This window comes from Micropterus dolomieu, linkage group LG16 (assembly GCF_021292245.1).
Source record: "Micropterus dolomieu isolate WLL.071019.BEF.003 ecotype Adirondacks linkage group LG16, ASM2129224v1, whole genome shotgun sequence".
In the NCBI taxonomy this organism is placed as follows: Eukaryota; Metazoa; Chordata; class Actinopteri; order Centrarchiformes; family Centrarchidae; genus Micropterus; species Micropterus dolomieu.
In genome coordinates, this window is record NC_060165.1 from 8,037,224 (window position 1) to 8,059,509 (window position 22,286).

General features: G+C 39.0%; 1 protein-coding gene across 1 annotated transcript in view; it reads left to right on the forward strand.

Moving 5' to 3' along the window:
* Positions 1-4,318: 4,318 nt before the first annotated feature.
* Positions 4,319-22,286, forward strand: part of LOC123984877 (proton myo-inositol cotransporter-like) — a 78,288-nt gene continuing 60,320 nt past the window's right edge. The window contains exons 1-3 of the mRNA XM_046072094.1: positions 4,319-4,886; positions 18,033-18,192; positions 19,394-19,596. Coding sequence (XP_045928050.1) covers positions 4,319-4,886; positions 18,033-18,192; positions 19,394-19,596 — 931 coding nt within the window. The remainder of the gene's footprint in view (positions 4,887-18,032; positions 18,193-19,393; positions 19,597-22,286) is intronic.

Consider the following 22,286-nt stretch of genomic DNA (forward strand, 5'->3'; position numbering starts at 1 on the left):
AACCAGACAATGCATGGCATATTAAGGACAAGTGGACAAATGAGAGAAGAGGCCAGGGTGTATGAACCAGGATGTAATAATTTTTTAATTTGAAAGCAGAGGGAAAGTTTCACGTGCAGCTATCATTGATATTTGTCATGGTATTGCATTTGATTGCATACCCCACCTTGAAACCTCATAATTCCTGCCAGAAATTACAACAAATGGTCAAATTAGTAAAACATTAACACTGGTTAGCCACACAGTATATTGCCACTTAAGGACACGTGGACAAATGAGGAAATGAGAAATAAGGCCAAGGTGCATGAACCAGGATGTAGTTATTTTTCAAACTGAATGCTAAGAAAAGTATCACATGACGTTTAAATATGTGTTCTGCAGCTACTCAGATTTCTTTTAATGCAAAGATTATACTTAGAGCTGCAAACTGAGAACGCTCATTAACTTAAATCAGAGAGGTGATAAAAGGATTAAGTGGCTTACATTAGCAAGCTACATTAAACCGGAGATATTTCAACCTAACCCACTACTTTCACTTCAATTGGGATTCTTAGTGTGTGCAGATACTGAGGAGTACTCACTGCATATAATTAACCTGTAACTAGATACCTATAGCTGCAGTAACTTGGTATTGGTTGAAGATAAAACTAAATTCAAATGTAAATATTATTGTAAGTAGTTAAATATGTTTATAAATCACTACAAAAACTGCATATAGTAAATGGTGGTTCTACCTGTTAATCCTTTTTCACAGAAACACAAAGATTTAACAGTTCGCACACAGCTTTGATTTTAAGGTAGAAAGTGAAGTTTGTGTAATAGTAAGAAATCTAAGTTTTGGACATTGCGAAACCTTTTAGATTGTGATGATGTAAAGCTACATTTATAGATTTTTTTTTGGTCACTAGGGACCAGAAGAGCTCCAAAACAAACAAACAGACCATGGCTAACACGTTAGCTACTTACCTACTGACACATTCAGCAGACACAGAACAACATTATCATGCCTTTGGAGTCAAGTTTCTGGCCACTGTTATTCACTGGCCTTAAACAGGTTTATCGTTTGGTTTATAGCCATTTGGCAGGACAGCCCACAAGACACAGTGAGAGACACGTCACAACAGAGGTACAAAAATGAATAACTCAATACATTTCATAATAGCCTACATTAACAAAATTGACCTGGGGGGAAAAAATATGAATGAGGCCTTAATCAACACTGTCATTACATAACAACCTGCATTCTCCCTACAAGGCTGTGTGTGAAATAATACCTTCAGGTGGTCAGTCAAGTGTTTTTTTTTCCCATTTCCTTTCATATTAATATTTCCTATTCATTGCGTACGAAGTGAAATATTTCAGGCCTTTTTTTGTTTTGTTCTTTATGATTACGGCTTACAGCTCATGGAAATCTATATATAAAAAAAGTTTAACTTTTTGACTTGAATTACGGGGAAAAAAAAAACTTTTCAATGCTATTCTAATTTTCTGATGCACCCGTATATTAATCAGAGACAGCCAGTGGGGGGGAGCCCTCTCATTTTTAAATGAGTCTTATAACAGACACTCTTCATGAGTATGTTTACGAGGCAAATGGAGAGCAGCAACCACGTGTGCTTTCCTCTGTTCATTATTTAAGATAATTTATGGATTTATTTTTCTTATAAATAAAATACGCTCAGCAAATAATAAAAGAATATGGTAATGTAAGGCAAGGGCAAAAGATATGAAGTGAAAATAGTTAGCTTCATCTGAGAATGTGTTCAGCACATTAAGAGTAGTAAGAGTAAGAGTAATAAAAGAATGTGAGCAAACATTCTTCAATTCAGTATGTTGAAACTATTGTCTGATGCTGGTGCTAGTGGAAAGTTTAGGGGTCGCCAGCATTTTAGCAGCGATCCTTATCCAAATTTTAGACAGGCTATCTGGCCAGTAGTCTGTCAAGTGTTAGACAGATCGACAGACTCGTCACCCTTAAGCCCTGCTACTGAATCAGCCAGAGTCATAAAGTTAATTTCCCTAGAAGAGACATTATAGGTTTTCACCATGAAACCATGTACACCACTATGTGTACAGGAAACGTGTCCCATTATTGCCTTCCTCCTCTAATGGCCTCAATCATGAACCATTTTGTGTGACACCACGGTTCCACATATTGATCCCCTCCACACATGAATGCATTTACAACCATGTCATTTCTCCAGGCTGCAGCCGTGCAGCAGGTTCAAAGAGATGACTTTTCTGTGTTAATCGATTCATCTTTTTGAGGATTTACTTTCCTTTGTCTCATGTGATAGTAAATGAAATATATTGAAGTTGTGGGACCATTTGTTTGACAATGCAAGCAATTTGAAGACATCACCTTAGGTTTGGATAAGCGTGGTGGACATTTTTCATCATTTTCTGACTTTTTATAGACCAAACAATTAATCAGTTAGTAGTAAAAAATAATTTGCCTAATTTACTAATAGTCTGATAAAGTAGCTTTGTTTCCAAGTCGAGATTATTGTGACTCAGTAAACTGTCTCACGTTTAATCCCTCAACAATCATTTATTTTTTGGCATTGTGTTAGCAAAGCAAAACTGATGTCAGTGTTATGCTTAGTCGACCGAAAGAAAATAAATCTGTACTATTTTAATAATCAATTAGTTATTTAAGTAACTGGTTTCAGGTACTTAAATGTAAATATTTGGTATTCGTTGTCTTCTTCAACATTAGGATAAATGTCTTAAGGCTTTAGACTGTTGGTTCTATAATACTTTGAAAATGTCAGAAATTGTGATGGGCATTTATACAATTTTCGGGCCAAAAGATGAATAAAAAAAAAAAAAAACTAAATTGATTGATATTAAAAGTATAAGTAAAGTAATTGTATCACATGTCTTCCCTTGGCTATGTGCATTAATGACTAAACAACTGGCTCAGAAATAGAGGGGGTAGTTTACCTCAGCAATACCATTTCAGAAGATGTGAATTGTGACAATAATTGTCATCATCATTCTGAAAAACTATGATAGTTTGAAAGGTGTCAGCGCTCTCACCACACTTGTTTGTTTGACATTGTTTTTAGAAAAACAAAATGACTGTCAGTGTTAAAATGTAAAGTAGTTCAGCCACTGCTGGCAGTAAGGGTTGCTTCTAATGTTGTCAATATCAGTGGACAAATGAGGTGCACATTTTGGGGACACCTCCCTTTTTGCACAGTCCAAATCCTGTTGTCTCAAAGGTTAGAAATCCATGTACAGCTCATCTGTTTTTGTTGATGTATAAGTCCAAATGAATGATGCAAATATGTCTTTTATCTGGATAATAAATCAAGTAAACATTTATTATTCAAGAAGACAGTAGGCGTATATTTGGATAATCTGAAGACAAACCCAGGGGCAAGGCTGTGATTGCCTTGTTAAAATACACTGAAATATGTCTATTTAGTTATTTTGAGATCATCAACGTGTACACTTAAGGTAATCAACTGCAGAAAGTTGTTGTGTGTGGGTGTGTTATCTTCTACAGAAACTTGTAATACTACAGTCAGACCTGCAGAGGGCAACCGTGTTCCTAGTATACCAGTGTTGTACAGTAGGTGAAACACTGTGATATAAAGCCTATTTTAAACATGTTTCATGATTAAGAATCTGTAGGCTATTTATATGTATTTGTGGTGATTGTAGCCTATGTAAGCTAGAACATGTAGAAGATGAGATTCTTTATGTTTTAACAAGACTGTGTTAGAGCTTAGATTTAGCTTGTACCCAAAAATTAGACTACTGTCGCTGCTTTCATAAAGCATCATGATCAGCAGTAACAGTAATCAGCAGACATGCACATCCTCATATGTATGTAGTTAATGTAGCCTGATGGGGGTTTTTTTAATATAGCTTATTATACAGTATAGCCTACATTGTCCATGGTTTAATTGAATTGTAGCAGTCTAAATCCTCACCATAGGCCTAAATGATCCACTCTCTCCACTCCAGCATCAGGCTTTCAAAACAATATTTCTTTGCGTCATGCCGACGCTGGTAGTGACGAACTGCTCCACTACACTCCTCCTATCTTACCTTTCCTCCCCTCACTTCTTCAACTCTCCCATCAGGACCACGGGGATGTGACACGCTGATACACACAAGGCTGGAGAACAACTTTATTTAGCAGCCAGCTTTATATTTGGGAGTGGTTTTGGATAAACAACGCGGCAGATAGTCCAAAGTGAGGGAGGGGGGGTTCAGTTAAGTGGGTGAGTGTGTGTTTTGTTTTGTTTTTTTTGTTTTTTGGTGCATCAAATACAACAGCCCTGTCCTGTGTTGTATTTCCCATATGTCGCGAAAGCAGGCCGACCATGACTACAATCTCCGTAGTATGAGCAACCTGATGGGCGAGCGGTGGAAGAAGGTGAACGACGGAGGAGAGCGGAGTCTGATCAAGGCTCCGTCCAGCGCCAGCATCAGCAGCCAGGGCGCCTCCGCCGCCGCTTCCACCGCAGGTGCCCCAGCAGCACCCGCCTCTTCCACCGGGGACCTGGAGAGGGCTGCCCGCAAGCAGTTCCAGCAGGATGTCACGCCCGGCTTCGTCTACGTCTTGGCCGCCTTCTCCGCCCTGGGGGGCTTCCTGTTCGGCTACGACACCGGGGTGATCTCCGGGGCGATGCTCCTGCTGAAGAGGGAGCTGGACCTGAGCGCCCTGTGGCAGGAGGTGCTCATATCAAGTACTGTGGCCGCGGCCGCCCTGTCTGCCCTGCTGGGCGGCTTCCTCAACGGGCTCTTCGGGCGCAGAGTGTGCATACTGCTGGCCAGCTTCTTCTTCACCGTCGGGGGGATCGTACTGAGCACCGCCCCTGGCAAAGAAGTTCTGCTGGCAGGGAGGCTCATCGTCGGAACGGGGCTTGGTAAGACGTCAACATGCTCTCTGACCCTTCAGTCTGTCATTCAACTAGATGCTTGTCTGAGCATTACTCCCAGATTCAGTTTTAGTTAAGTTGCGTTTTTAACCCTACAGATTAAGGTTACATCTCATTTTTGTGAGAGCGGATAAAACAAATCACTGTGCCATTAGTTTTACTGTATTATATTAAATACACTACTGTCACTTAAGTAAAGAGCTTGTAATTAGAAATCAGTGATCGCCCCACTGGCAGCACTATTGATAAAGCGTTACTTTATTGATTTCTGCCTTAACATTTCCTCTGGACTTGCCTTCTGTAACACAGGTCAGAGGTCAGAATCAATACATTAAGGGTTTGGTTTGTGGCTGTCTCTCCCCTCTCTGCCTCTCCTCGCCTCAAGCCTGAGATTTGCGATTATTCACAGCTTCTAATTACACAGCACAGCTCTCTGCATGCCACTGGCTTTTACACAACTTGCTGTCTTTATTATCATCATTAAGATTATTATTAGATTTGGTTGGGCACCATGAAGTGATAACAGAAAAGTCATTCTGAGCAAGAGGCGGATGTCGTCACAACACACCCACAAGGGAGCGGAGATGAACCTGCAAAGCACACTGACTTTTAGTGTCATTATGGTCGCATTCATTAGACACTGATGTCAGAATTACATTGATCGTGATTGGCTGGCTCTATTCCCCCCTCACTAAACACACACACACTTGCACATCCCCTTTCTACTACTTCCTTCCCCACATGAACATTTTTCACTCTCTGCTCTCTCCTCTCTGCATGCTTTCCCTTTTTATCAGAATTCAATGTACCCCAAATTATTTATAGTGGCTGCTGTTACTCATGAGTCACATCCTCTGTGTAAAGGGCTGTTAAAAGTGGCTTCCCAAGCTAAGCGCCACGTTGATGGCACTCCTCCACCGCCTCCTTTTAAGAGTAGTTAGCACTCTCCTCAGTGATACGTGGAGGAATTGTAGACCATTTTCTCTCCTCGGTCACTTAGTCACTGGGATAGGAAGGGAAGCTTTTCTTTAATAAACATCCCTGAGCAAAGTGAAGAGCTCTGTGTTTACTTCCTCTACAAACTAAATCCCTTTATTACTGATGTACGAATTGAGATTTTCCTTCCACATTAAGTAGCATTTTGAATGCATCTTGTGATAATCTGTTATACTTTGTATTCTTGTTGTGTGATATATAAATCAACCGTACTATAATTAGCATATTTATTTATCTGGCATCATTAATGTGCAGATTATTAATGTTGCTTGGTTAATTTTCCACCAGGGATGATGTAAGGGCATCACTAGCTGGATAAACAGCTGGGGAAAGCAGGAGATAGTTATTTAAAGGGAAATACCACACTCTAAAAAATAAAACATTGGGTCAACAAACAACAATATGTTAACGTTTTCCACTAGAATTTTTAAGTTAAGACTGCTGGCAGAATTACATTAATTCAAAGCAATGTTTTGAGTATGGTGAATAACCTTTTAGGCCACAATAAAATGCATTTCTAAGTAACATGAACTTAATAATTGTCAACATCAATGCAAGTATATAAATTGATCCAACATAATGTTTTAAGTTAGGTCAAGAAGCTTTTTTTGGCCACAATAAAACACATTTCTAAGTAACATGAACTTAATAATTAAGTTGATCTCTGCAAGAGTTAAGTTGTGTGTTAGCAAGTTATCTTTAGTATTTCATCTCATCTGAATCGTAGTCTAATCATGTCTAGCTACTTGTAGTTTATAAACGTAGCTAGCCTACATGCTAACCGCAGCGGTGGCTAATGGGTAATCCCATATTAAGTTAGCCTGCCAAGACGTTCCAAGACGTTTTCCCTGGCTGCCTAGCCACCTATTACTCCCGCATTTAAGCCTACTCAATCAGTGACAGGCTACAGCTACTAGCTAACTTTACCTAGGCACACAGACTGTACTATCAACACCGCTCAAATTAGTAAGGACTTCCAGATTTGGGTATTTGGTTACAGTAGGCTATTACCAACAGAATCCTGAGCAAATGCAAATATGTGTAATTAAGCATAAAATGACCAGGTGAATTACCAGGTGAATTACCATTTACCACATTATGCTTCAGTGAGTTTCAGCTGTGGCCCTGTGGTCACTCGTCTGTCTTGAACATGCCCGCACATGCAAGAGAGGGAAACTGTGGGCCGTTTAAACGTCAACAAGTTGTATTTTACATTAACAGAACTTAAAATTCAATTCTTTTTTGATTAACTGAAAATGTTAAACTCTGACAAGTCGTGATAGTATATTGAATCAATATGTATAATTTGTGTGTCATCCAAGCTCAATAAAATAACGATTACAAGTAAAAACTCTAACAGTATCTCAGAACTTGATTTTTTATTTCACAACAATATATATATTTAAGTAATGACTAAAGGTCCCCTGAATTAGTTTTTAGAGTGCAGGAATGAATACTTCTGTCTGCATCTAATTCACATTTCCCATAATTATTTTTTAATGCATGTTGGATGCAGTGTGCTTTTTTTTCTAAAGTAAGAAAGCCTGGACGTGACAGTAATGCTTGTTTTGATGGGAAATTGGCAGGAAGTGCTGATTTATAAACACCCAACTCTGCGTGCAGTGACATAATAATTGAAACTTTGACGAAACCAAATTAAAGCTTCATGTTTGCTGTGATGGATTATATAGATTGGGCAACTTAAAAGTCTGTGGAAAAAGCTTTTCTTACCGGACATGAATGAAGCAAATCAGAAACTGACCAGGCTTGTGAAGGGTCTGGTGCAAACACCAGTGACTAAAACTCATAAAACTTATCAGCCTTTCTTACTAAAGCAGTTCTTAAGCAAAAGCTAGTTGTATAAAAACTGCTTCCCTTTTCTCTGATGTTTCTTATTTAACTGTAATTCTCCAAACATATTTACTCTGTGCAATCAATTAGAGCAAATTACAGGGAATTTACAAAAACATGCTCAACTCCTGGTAGAGAAATGGTTCAGTTAATGACAGCAAACTGCTGCCACTTTTTCTGATGAAAATAAAAAGAATGTGTAATTTTGAGAAATTACCATAGTCAATTTCACAGGAGGTTCTGTCTAATCATACCAATTTTCCAAAACTGGAATACAGAAATGCAAACATATTTCTGAAGTATCTGTCCCATATTTAAATCTGCCCTCCTCTTGAACGCCATCCATCATGTCCTCCTGCACTTTCCATCCACTTGTTTTTAAGCACATTTGGTATTGTGCACACAAGGCACCTGGATGAACTTCTATCAAGATCTGTCATGGGGAGTACTAGTCAGCCTGTGAAAACTGGTGAATGTCGCAATGGTGTCTGGAGGAGCTTTCTAAAGTCTTAAGCTGATGAAACACGGAGCAACTTTTAGAGCAATGGTGCTGGGCAATGTTGCCGTCAGTGGTAACAAGTAAACAATACTACCGTAATCCCCTTCCCCCACCACTCAGCCACCCGCCGCTATTCGTTCAAAACATAGTTTGACATGCCACCAGCAAGATTGCCCAGCAACATTGCTCAAAAAGTTGCTCCATGTATCATCAGCTTAAAGATTTACCTTGATGACATCGGCCCTGTTTCAGAAAGATGGCTTAAAAAAATCTGTGCTTATCTCTGAGCTGATTGTGCCTGAGATGGGAAACTCAAGAGCTTTCGGTTCCAGAACAGCTACCTTTGTTTCAGCTGCACCACCATAATCCTCACTCAGAGACATTCCATCATCTCCAACATCATAACTATGATAGGATTGTTCTATCAGTGCGATTAATCACAGCATGACAAATGTTTGCTCATTAATCAGTTACAGCTTTGTATCGATTAGTTTGATTGAAAAAGTGAACTGCAGTAATGTAGCACACGGTAAATGTTTCAGTGCAGCTGCTGACAACCTGACAACGACCTGAATGTCCACAGAGTCACAGTGTTAGAAAGAAGGACAGTGTAGTGTAGTGACAGCGTATAATACAATATCTAACGGGGATTTCTGTGTTTTCTAAGAACGTCTGCAAATGAATGCGTTCCTTATGTGTTTTGATATCGACTGCATGAGTGAGGAAATGAAACAGTGTGTCAGACAGCTGCTTCAGGCTCCGCAGGAGGGGACGTGTAAGAGACAATCTCTGAGTTCCTCCTCCCGAGGAAGTTAAGTTCTCAGCATAAGTTGCTGGAGTTACTGATCTAGGGTTTATCTGATCTCAGTCTCTGAAACAGAAAGTCCACGTTCCCTCATTTTAGGCTCAGAGTTTTCACTAATCCCGCTTTCTGAAACGGGGCCCTCATCATTGTTATCTTTTGGGCTCAGAGAGGAACAATTTATAACAGAAAGCCTTTGTTACAAATGGGTGTTAGGTCCCCGGTCTAGAGGCAACCTAGATATAACATGATGTGTGCATCCCCATTCTTCCCACTCCCAAGTAAGGCCAGTTCCACAAAAGGGAAATTACAAGGTAGCTGTGCCTAAAGCAACAAACAAAAGATTTCATTACAACCAAAAACATCCCTAACCAAATACACAAAAAATGTAAAGTAAATGACAGAACTCTAACCTAGGTTTTCAAAAACAAAAGGGATTCTCAGTCCTACCTAATCTGCTGCTGAGTGTATATGAAAATCAGTCTATTTACAACAAACAATTGCTAAGGTCACTGAATCAAGGTCTTCACCTTTCAGAGTTTGACAAATGTTCAAAATCACTAAGATGCACTATCGCTACTTAGAAAGGTTCTCAGACAACAACATACGTCTCTGCAAGACTGGCACATGGTAAGGAACAGCAGAGTGAAGAGAAAGATTGCTGTCACCTGGTGGCTGGTATCATCCAGTGGACCAATCACGAGGTAGCATTCAACTCTGATGGTCCAATCACGGGTGCCCACCTGTTTTCCATTACATGCAAGCACACAGGAAGAAGAACAGAACTGTCATTGCATGGTAAAATGACAAGTATGACTCCGGGGTCGTAACACTGGGGAGTACGAGTTTGAAAGACATGGCCAATTTTTAAGGCAGAGAGTGTCTAATAAAGAGACACTATTAAGATGCATTATGGGAACTGATGGACTCATATATTGCATGACTACATAAAATAAAAACAAAAATGGTGCGTCAACTTGGGCTCTGGGACCTTTTGATGAGCATTTTTACTACTTTCCAACATTTTATAGACTAAACAATTAATCAATTAATCGTAAAAACAGTTAGCTTAAGCTGAATTACAGTTCATGTGATTCATCTTGCTGCTTTAACCCACTTAAGAATGTCTGGTGCTCTTTTGATTATGTAGTCTTGTTGTGCTCTCTTTAAAATATTTGCATGTTCTGTGACTGATGGAAATAAATAATATTATTTTCTACTTCACTGACTTTTTTGGAATTTGGCATAGTCATTTTGAAGTGCATGTACTGGACAATCAACAACCCCTGTTTTCTTATGGACATGGGTGCCCATCAACAGCCAGTTTTAATTTGAAACACCCGCCCATAAATTTTACTGTGAAATCTACACGAACAACCATGGCAGTAATGCCAGTCTAGTATAATGAAAGTTGAGGGGAAGAAATTAATATTTTCAGAGATTTATATATAAAAAGAAAAAGGCGAGGAATGATATTACCGTTTTCCAAATGAACATGTGAAATGAGGATTGAAAATGTAGCTTCACACTATCATTTACACTCACAAGCTCTGATTGCTAATATGGGGAAGAAACTAATCACCCGGGTCATTTTGGCTGTTTATTCTAAGTGGCTGTTGCATTATAAGTATCCCGTTCCCTTCTGCCATCACAATCTTTTCCCACACAGTCATCTTCATTACACAAGCATGCACGAACCGGCCCTGATAGATAATGAAAAACACTCTGGCACCACAATTAGCCGCTGCAGAAACTAATGAGGCAACATCTTTCATTGCGTGCAACTATTCCGGCAATGCCTGTCACCTGCACATTAACCTGACCTCCGGTACTCAGGAAAGCCGGTCACTTTGCATTTCTGAACTGAACTCACCGAAAAGGTCATCAGAGCTGTTTGTCAAACCAGGAAAGGCCATACGCCGCCAAGCCCTGCCTCCCTGTGTTTCTACGCAGAAGACTCTGGTTTGTCTGCTCCCGGCTGGTTGTTGTTGATCTGACCTTTGCCTGAGCTCGCAGACTGTTGTTGTTATACGAGCTGTTGCTAGTCTGAGCAAACAGACAGTATCGAACCAGACTGTCAGGCTTGACAAGGATTTATTAAATAAATTGGCAATTTTGCATATAAAATTAAGAGGTTTTTTTTGCTCCACATGATTTTTGTAGAAAGACGTTTCAATCTTGGAGAAACACACTCCTGTTAGCTATCAGTTTCAATAGGAATTAACTATTCAAAAGGATAATGAAAATGTTTTCTTTGAACATGCAGGAATTGATTTCTTTAGCTACTTTGGTTTTGCAAAAAACAAACTGTGAACACAAGACTGTTAGATCATCATCTTATGCAGAGCATGTGAGTATAGCCAGACCAATACAAGATTTTTTAGGCCCATACTGACAGTAGATAGAGAGTTAAAAGAAATTATACATTGGCTGATATTCATTTTCTTTGCACAGCATAAAATAAATAAACATTAAATTTGTTTTGTGTTTTTAACAATTGCAACTAAGAAATGTACTGGGCAGGAAATTTTTAAGCTGAAAAATAAACTTCAACCCAAAGAAAAAAGCTAATTGGTTGCTTAACAAACTTTATCTGTCATGTGAGCCTTGCCCTGTAGGTACTCAAGAGTAATTAATGGATTCTTTGTGTGCCGATGGTAAGACTTAAAGGGTTGCAAAGAGCCATAAAAATGTTTTTCTTCTGCTCTGATGCCTTCAGCTTTAGTTAGTCATAATCCATTCCCCACACATAGACACACAAATGTGCAAACAAAAGCACACACAGTCACAGTGTGTGCATAATGATGTTTTCTGGCTAAATTATCTAGCTGTACTTGCTTCAGCTTTCTAATATTTTCTATCTACTATGTTTATTGTTGTGCACCAAAGCAAATCATTTGTATGTGTAAACCTACTTGGAAATAGAACTGATTCTGATTCAGTTGTAAATGTTTATTATTTTCTCCTTGGAAATTAGTAGATGAAGGGTCTGCATGAAAATAGTGCCTAATTACATTGTGAAAACATTTAATTATTACCCGGAGGCTTCATAATTAATTGGTTGGTTTATATAATTAAGTCATAACTCTCATCCAAACTAGGTGGAAGCTACGTTCAGACTTAATGAAGAGTTTGTTTATGCGCATAATATTGTTGTAATGTGTACTGGAAATCACATCACCAAAATGTCAAGTGTTGAGGAAATTAGTTGCGTTTCGCTTGACAATTGGATAAAAATTTTCCCACAAATAGTTTTATGAGAACATGAAGTCATAGAATTTTGTGTGACTAATCTTCAAAGAGAAGTGAAATTAGGCACACTACTCTGAATTTAATTAAGAAAGGGCACAACTTTTACTGCTTTTATCAGTGAATTTAATCACCACTCGCACTACTTACTCATTTGAGAGTAAACAACAGCTTAATCCTTGGGAGTTTCCTCTTTTCCTTACTCCTCATTTTCAAGGATCCTCTATTAGCCTGTAATTAACTTCCTCCATCACAACCAACTACTTAATACCAGAAAATGCTGCCTGCTTCTTCGCTACATCACAGTGATGGAGGGTCTAGTGAAGTATCGCCCCCGTGCTCTGATCAAGTGAGTCAGTCGCGAGCTTTGTACTACGTGCCTAGAGGCTGCCTTCACAAGACCAGACAGATCCTTTGTTTAAGTGTGCTGTGCTGCTTTGAGGTTGAGCCTGACCAGACGGAGACTTTAGAGAGTGTGTATTTGTGTGTGTGAAGAAGAGAGTGCTGGGAGCTGTCCCTGGTGCTGAAAGGAGAGCTCATTAACGGGAGAGGGAACACACTGCGTCTGTGTATGTAAGGGATTCACATTCAAGCGAGTGAAGAAATCTGGCCTTTGGTTGAGGTAATTTTGCTTGTTTTCAGCGCAGTTTCAATTCTAGTGGAGGACTTCAGAGGACGCTGAATACTTCTCTTGGATCAAAACAATGTCACTTGACTCAAGATATGTCCTCTATGCAATATTACTGATATAAAAGCAATCTCAAATTAAAGTTTAGTCTAGTTTGGGTTTCTAAGTTCTCGCTATCAAGTATGTCTTTCTAATGAAAATTCACAGAAAGTGATAAATTTTACCTTTTAAATTTGTTGCAATCCACAACATTAGGCACCATGACACAAAACAAACACAAAGATGCCTCTGAAAGCTGTCCAAATAAACTTTGTGAGAATCAATTTTACATAAATCATTTCAAACACTTCCCTTGAGTCTCACCGAAAGTAAACACAGAAAGTAGCATCTTAATTAGCTATAGTAGTTAATTGATCACGCTAACTTTCCACTCCAAATTAACAATGTATGTTGTGGCAAGGAGCGCAAGCTTTCCAATTTTACATAAATAATTTAAACGCTTGTCTCTGAGTACAACCAAACATTAACCCCAGGCTAAGCTATTTTTGCTAACTGCATATGGAAAACCTGCCCAGTTAACCAAACTAGCTGTTTGGTTTGCGAACTAGCAAACTACCTACCCATTTAATGTAATAAACTTTTTGTTACTCATTCTTTCATGATACTATTTCAACAGGAAGTGAGAAATAGTGGATTTGTCTTTATGTAAGATCCAAATTAAGTCAAACAACATATAAGTGAAATTAAACCACATTTAAATTTAATGAATTCTGAACTTTAAAAGTCAGTGAAGATAAAATGACTGTGAAACTGGACTCAAGAGACTCCCAGGCACTTCAGAGACTAGCCAAAAACTGAAGCAAAACCACACAGTATTTGATTGTTTTACCGGCCTGCAATCATATTAGCTTTAATGGGCTCTAACATATTTTCCCTCTCACCACCTGCAGCAGGATGTGAAATGGAAATGATCCATTACTCAGTAAATACATCAACATCAGCTGTAGTATCTCACTCGTAGGCATATGGCCTGTCTGTGGCACCAGGCGTGGCTTGGATGGACAAGCTGGTGATACATATGGCTAAGCTAGATAAAAGAGGGCAACATGGAGGGAAACTAGCAAGAAGAGAGAAGAGGGAGGAGGAAGATGGCTGGCTGTATGAGGTGAATACAGACAGAGGCTTTACAGCAGATAAGGATCTTTAGGACTTGTGTTAAGTGTTAGAAAACATGCAACATGCATACAGTATGTCGGTCTGTGTGTGTGCGTGTGCACCTGCATAATTTCATGTATGTACATACAAACACAATGAAAACACACACAGAAAGGTAATGAGTGGATTTCATTTTTAGGTGTTTGCCATCTCCTCTGAAGAAGTGCTCTGTAGATTGACATGAAATCAGACTACTGCTCTGTCTACTTGTTGAATCATAACTTTGAAACTTAACTGAGGCCACTGAAGATGTGGCTACAAGCATTACAAACATTTCAGTATGTGGACCTTGGGCAAATATTTGTTTTCCCTATACAAGGTCAATAATAAAACTTCAAGCTCAAACTATAGTATATTGTTTACTGCACATCATTTATTGGCACAAATATTTGCATTAAAGCACTTGTTTAGCACATTTTCTCTGTGTATTTAATTTGACTTACAAAAAAATGAATGCAGATTATAGAGATGGAAGAGAAATATATGTAATTAAACTGTTTTTAAACCCGAGCAGTAGTCTTCAACTGTATTTAAGTCTGGTGAGATTCTAGATTTTTCCATATTTCTATAATGAATTGATCTTACTGAAAGAGTATTGTGTATGTAGCCAGTCTGATCTTTTTCAAAAACTATTAAAAACACATGTTCTTTCATGGGCACTGTGGTTTATTTAGAGTCAATACAACATACACTCTCCTGCTGCTGTAAATAGTAGCTAACTCAACAAACGTGTATTAATCAAAACCACTGAAAATAGTACCCAACAAATGCACTATTTAGTCTTGTTTGAGTTCTATTTGCTAGCAACTACAGTGATTTTAGCAAATGCCTTTCTTTTGTTTTTGTTTGTGAAAAAAAGAGGCTTGTGTTTGAGAGTCTGAAAAACTGGGGATGTGGATGGTAAGTTGTCTTCACTATCCCAGCCATCTGAAGGGTGGAAAAGAAAATACAAAGATGCAGGCCTTTGTTAAGCAGCAGCAGAGTTTGCTGCCAATGTTTCTGAAGTACAGAGCAGGAAGCGATGACTGCAGCTGGATGCTAAAGCCAATGTGAACTGTGTCTCTTAAGAAGCAGCCCTTTTACACACCAGCCACAAGATGTTTAAAACAAAAGCAACTTATCAGTGCCGTCACAGACGCTGCATGTCATGAGGCCACTGCTCTGTGTATGTGACAAAAGTAGTACACTGCATTTACTATTTAAATTAGTTATTTTCCTAACTCCACTGTAACCTGTGTCATAGAGGTTTGATTCTCGTGTCTTTCAGCAGCATTTCTCAAAAGCGTATGAGTGGTTTTCCATTAAATTGGCCTGAGCAGACAGCCAAAGAGCAGTTGATTAGATTTCGTCGGTGATCTGGATCTCGGATTTCCGCCATCAGATGATAATCCTTTTTTAAGCCATAACTAAGATAAAGACTTGACTCCAAATCCTGGGGGTATGTTTGCACAGTCAAGAAATCAATTTGAATCAAAACCAGACAAGACTGATATCTTTGGGTGTAACAGCAGCCTGGAGAACTGTATAGTCATTGCAGTCTGTTAACTTTTCCCATAGTGCAGTGTGTGAAAAAAGTGTTGTTTTTTTTAACATTCTGATGTTGAGTACTCCTTCAAGATATGAAACTGTACTTTGAAATGCTTATCATGGTGATTTCCCAAAGCTCTCCACTCTCTTCTGTGGAGGCCTTGTGAAAAAATCCAAAAGGGAAGAAATCCTCCTCGCTCTCTGTTATCGATTTCTCTTCCCAGAGCTGCCACAGTGTGGTGCCCGCTCGGAGACGGCAAGTGGTTGCCATAGCAACAGGTAGCCATGTAGTCATGGCGGCCGTCGAGGGCAGGGTGGTGGCAGTAGGGAGGAGAGAGGGAAAGAGGGGGGTGTATAGAAAGCAGTGGCAGACTATTAATAGAGCTTCTCAGGAGCCAGCTGCAGAAAGCTGCGGTGTCATGGCACTGCGTCAGATACATCCTGGGCAAACACACACTGTTTGTTCTGTGTGTGTGTGTGTGTGTGTGTGTGTGTGTGTGTGTGTATTGTGTTGTGTGTGTGTGTGTTGTGTGAGTACAGAAGTGTGGATGTGACTGTTGTTGTGTGTTGTTGTGAATGTGCATGCTTTGTTTGTGTGTGGATGGATGTTTTCCAGATCACAGTAGTGAGATAGTATTTGTATGACTTGGGTTTACCTTTCATCCACATGACGTAATTTTTGCTGTTGTTGATGTCAGGGTCAAAGGTCAAAGTCACCTTGTACCGTTTTGGTTGATATTTTGATAAGTTATTAACAAGCCAACATGCAGCGCACCTGATGCCGTGAAAACAGATTGCGAGTGAAAAAATCCAGAATGAAGGCGATTCTGTTTTCTTTCGGCAATAATTTTTCGTTCAGTCATGATGTCGGCCCAACATTATGGTGTCTGTCAGCTATTGCTGATGGATGATAGTGTCATCTATCAGCCCAACCCTAAATAGTAAAAATGATTCAAAACTCACTCACTGATTTTCAAATCATTGTCTGACAAAAACAATATAACTTTCACTAAGGTAATAATGTATTTTCACAGTGGTTTCTACGACATCAAAGAATATCATCATAAAAAGTCTTTATTAAAACTTTATATAAATATATAAAACTTTATTTTTACATTAAAATTATTTCACGTCTATAGATTTGTCAAACAACTATGAAATTGCATGCTGACTAGGGACAATTGTAACCATTTTTGGGACAAGTGGTGATGTAGCAAATATCTGTATTTTTGTTAGGGTTAAAGCAGCAAAAATAGGCCATGTGGGATAAACATGTGGAAAGTATGCTAACAAACTGTTCCCAGCAGACACAGAGCATTAGCATTCATTTGAAGTTGAAGTGTTTCGGGCCACCTGATTCAGTAAATGTAAGTCCAATATTTACTCTCCTTATAGCTCCGTTTTGGTTTCCACAAACTCCTGAGGGGAATATCTGGCTTTTTAGTAGCTAAATGTTCCACTATGTTGACCAGCTTGTTGCTAACTTTGTCTGCACGCCATTTGGTGCTGGGCAAGAAGCTTACAGTGAGTTTATCAGAGCTTTTTTTGCTGAAAATTGGTGCCTGCTATGGCTGGAAACAAGGTTAATGAGAGTGGTGAGACTGAACTAAAACAGTAAATCTGTTGGCAGTAAAATTAAACAATAAGCTAAAAAATGCTAAAATGCTCCATAGAGCTGAGGGGAACTGCAGAGTCGGGTGATAATCTTGTGACTACAAGTGACTCCTGCCACATTATCGTTGATCAAATGTAAATTGTGTAGCTTTAAGAATTTTTTTTATGTCAGTAAAAGGTTTTGTTTTTGTCTTGTGGGTCGGTCCAGACCGATATAAGTCAATAATTATTGGATTAATTGACCTTGCAAATTTTGATCAGACACTCGTGTTTGCCTTAGGATAAATTGTAATAACTTTGGGGATCTCCTGTCCTTTTCATCTAGCATCATCATCAGGTAAAAATGTTCTGACTCCAGCTAAACTTATGACATTCCCACTATCCTCTGCTGTATTTTGTGTTTAGTTAGCAAATGTTAGTATGCTTACACACTAAACTAAGATGATTAACATGGTAAACATTATACTTGCTAAATCAGCATGATAGCATGCTGATGTTAGCTTTAGCTCCAACACAATCTGACAGAGCTGCCAGTATATTTGTCGAGCATTCCCACTTAGTAAAATTTGTGACAATTTTGAGGATACAATTAGGTAATATAATTAATTATATTATATTTTAAATAAGTGTTAGGATCAGTTGATTGGTTAATGTTAACATAAGGTTTTGGTTTAGTTTCTTACCAGTCACCTTGCTTAGCAGAACCCCCGGTAACTGTTGCTCTCCCTCTCTCTCTCTCCCCCCGGTGTTTAGGTATTGCCTCTATGACAGTGCCAGTGTACATCGCCGAGGCCTCTCCGCCCCACCTCAGGGGTCAGCTGGTGACGGTGAACACCCTCTTCATCACCGGTGGACAGTTCACTGCCAGCCTCATTGACGGTGCCTTCAGCTACCTGCAGCACGATGGCTGGAGGTCAGACACAGAGACACGCACCTCACACAATCAGAAGATGTGTTAAGTTACATTTTAGACGAATAAAGCAATAAGTTACATAAATTACCTTAAAAAGGTATAAGTTTGCATAAATACACTTTTCAAAGGCTGCAAGGACTCTCATTTCTCTTTATGATCATTGGTTATATACTGTAGTCAGAGACGATGTTAGCATCTCTTCGTTTTTATTCTTTCTTATCATATCAAATGCCAGAAAAAGTTGGGCTGGCTCAGACCCTCTTTCAAAATGTCAGCACATGCCCAGGTCAGCCCTTAACATTTGCTGTGAGTACTGTACGTTTGAAACATACAGTAGGCCTCTTTCTCTGTCCTTCTTTTCTCTTTTATCTATTATCATCATTCTGCTGTCACACTTACGGAAGGTTTACAGCCCCCAGAGTGTTTGGATGTTGAGCTTTGAGACAATGAGATAAGAATCATCCGTTTTGCAAGGATTAGCTTCAGAAAGCTGCAGTACAGTTCTGATGGAGATCATTTAGAAGCTTCTAGATCGGTGTGATTTATACATGATAATGGCATTTTGGAAACACTTGTTGAGTTTGGAGTAGGAATGTTGTCTGATTGATTTTTTTGCCTGCAAAGCTATTATCAGTCTTTTCCTCCTTCATTCCCCTGTCTTTACACTCTTTATCTTCTTCTTATTTGCCTTCCTACCACATCATCTGATTTTTTGGAGTTGTAGAATGACCCTTTTACAGAATGTGTTGAACCCTGATTGTGTGCATGAGTGGATACAGAGAGCTAATTTTCCTCTCAACAGAAAAGTCCAGCATATCAGTGTTTCTGTTTGGGTTAAGGTACTCTGTCATCAAATGAGCTTTATAGTTTTAGTTTTCTGTCACAGTATACATATATATGTGCACTGATTCATTTTTTTTTTTACAGATTAAGAGAATGATGATGATGATTGGAGTCATTTATGAGAATTTTCTTTCTTTTTGTGATGTGATCAAGTTCACCAGATGTACTCAGAAAGCTGATTTAATTTTGTTCTCTCAAAGAAATCCAAGTTAAATGCCGTATTATTATGTCAACCGCATACAGTATGATAAATGTTGCACTATATACTTCTAGTAAATGTAACTGTAGTTTCTTAATCATAAGCAATCAGATCATAATTAGATTCCTAACACCATAAATACCCTCCCTAACTCTCCAGGTACATGTTGGGTCTGTCGGTGCTTCCCGCTGTGCTCCAGTTCATCGGATTCCTGTTCCTGCCAGAGAGCCCCCGCTGGTTAATCCAGCGCGGGCTAACCCAGAAGGCCCGCCGCGTGCTCAGTCAGATCCGAGGCAACCAAAACATCGACGAGGAGTACGACAGCATCAAGAACAGCATCGACGAGGAGGACAGCGGAGGAGGTAACGGGAGGAAAAGGAGGGAGGAGTGGGGCAAAAGAGCAACACAGGCTTGTTTTTGCTTTTTTAGTGTTTCTTTTTTTGGTGACAGTTTTATTTAATTGGATATCAGTTTAGCAAAGGTTACCTAGAGATGTTTGAGGAAAGCCTATTAGTTTACTAGCATAGCACACAGCGTGCATTAATTAATGCTGCTCTTGCTTGTGCATGGATCTGAAGGTACAGTAGATACATATAAGAGCAAGAAGTAAATATTAATCAATCTGGTACCCTGTGAAGCTTTTATAGAGGTTAAGTGCTACAGGTCAAATGTCTTGCGCTTTGTTAGGGAGTGTTACAACAGATGACCACCACATGGAGGATTGGAACATGTTTGAAAAGGACTGGCTAATTGCTAGGTTCATATTTTTTTTCCGTGTATCATTTGTTCTTTTCATATTCAATGGAGAATCCAAAAACGGAAAATAAAACTCATTTGAATTTTTTTAATTTATTTATGAATCCAGCACAAAAAAACAAATAACGGCTTGTTTTTCATACAAATTGAAGCATTCATTACATTAACTCACGTACCGCCATTGCCCAAGTGTATTTGGTGCACAAGTGCTCAAGTGCAAGACACAAAGAAATAAGCAGCTTCCTGGTTACACAAAGCGGACACCTTAATTATCAAAATCAAAGTTGGTTTTTCATTTCCTATTTTGGACCATATAATTTGTTGTGTTGGCTTGAATAACAATTTAAAAATAGTTTTTTTATTTTCCCATTTTGGATTCCCTATTGAATATGAAAAGACTAAATGATTCACAGAGTCAGCAGCCTCCTTTTCAGTCACTTTAATGTCCTCCTCATTGAAGCTGATTATACAGTTCATGCTCCCCTCCTGCTGTGCAATGAAGTCCTTCCTATTGAAACAACAATAAGTCATTCCCTTAATCTGTTGCCTTTCACTTATGAGCAGTAATGTAGTATCTTTCCCCCTTGATTGTCTGTTGATGTGGTTTGAGTGTCTGTAGGTGGAGCTCTTTTGTCTGTCCGCTCATCAATGGTGGCTCTATGTGTTCCAGATGACTTTGTAGTTCTTCCGTTTATTCATGAAAACACCTACTGCTGCCAGGAATATAATTTTCTCTTGCAGCAACAGAGCAGCATATTGTTGAAGCATTCGTGAACTGGGCGTAGGTTGAATCCTTTTGGCGTAAGCCACCCCCTAAAAATGTCACAGATTACTCTTCTGAGTTGAAATGTTTTCAGTTTTGACACCCACTGCTTTACACACTGAAGTTGCTGAGATCCCCATTACTTCATTTCAGCCTACAACAAGGTGAATCTGCACTGTAAATAGAGATCTCCTGTAGAAAGGCAACCAAACAGAAAATTTGAGAAGGTTAATATGGCAGTAGATAGAAACAGAAAATATTTTCCTCTTCATGGTCAGTTATTGTATGAGGTGACCTTTGCTTGACCACACAGAGAGTGCTGTTTGATATGAGGCTTTGCCAGCGTGAGCAAACATCATTAAACCAGGGTATCAGAATGACGGCTGACTGAGCTATTAGCTAGTAGCCTGTTGCTGTTTCATAACACGATCATGAAATTTTCTTTTTTCCCCCAAAGGGTTTGTGTGTGGTACGCTGCGGTCTGATCCTGCAAATCTTTTCAATCCTTGCTCAAACCAGTCCAGGAAAGCACCATCAAAGACAAATTCTCACACACACACACACACACACACACACACACACACACACACACATAGGCTACACACACTTGTATTTACCCACATTTCATCATTCGCTTTATCTGCCATCTGTTTATGCTTGTGTGTGTGAGAAAGAGCAAAAGTGAAGTACAATTAAATCCACAAAAGAGAGACATTATGCACATTCACATTCACGGAGCATATGGTGTCATAATTGCTGCAGAGGTTTGAATCTGAATCTCATCCCAAAAACTATCATTGTGTTACTTTGAATCCTTGCAACCTCCCTGTTTCTTTCTGGAACTCTTCTATCATATATATGGCATACACAGTAAATTATAGAATATATATAATTCTAGTCAGATTAAATTTTATTTGTTTACAGGGACAATGCACATTGCTAAACTGTAAATGTAAAGACTAATTTTCAACTCTTTTACCATGGCCAGATGTTAAATGAAGTATTAAAATAAAAATAAAGCAAATAGCTTATAAACTCATAACAGGAGAAGGCAGGCCAAAACACAAACAGAGGATAAAAAGCTAAAAGGAGTAAAGCAATTGACATGTTTGGCGGGTAATTTCTTATTGCTTAAGCCTTTCCAAACCCAAAAATGAAACAGCACCAGGGGAATGAATGGAAATACATTATTACAATTGATTGTGTATTCTATAAGCTTGAGCGCAAGCTGCAAAGGTTAACAATGTATGGATAACTAGCTCACTACCTTCATGAGCACCCTAAGCCTGTATTAAAAAGCCAGGGAACATTTTGTTAGCTACAAACTACTTTTGTGGGGTTACAGGTTATCTTAATGAAAGCCCTGTTCACGATAGCACAGGCACTGGGTAGCAACCAGATCCTGCAACTAATCAACCTTGACAATAGAGAACACCATGTCTCTGGAAGAAGAGGCATCCATAGATTCCCTGGGTCCATGCGGCCTGCAGTAAAGAGGAGACCATAGAGAGCAACACACACACACACACACAC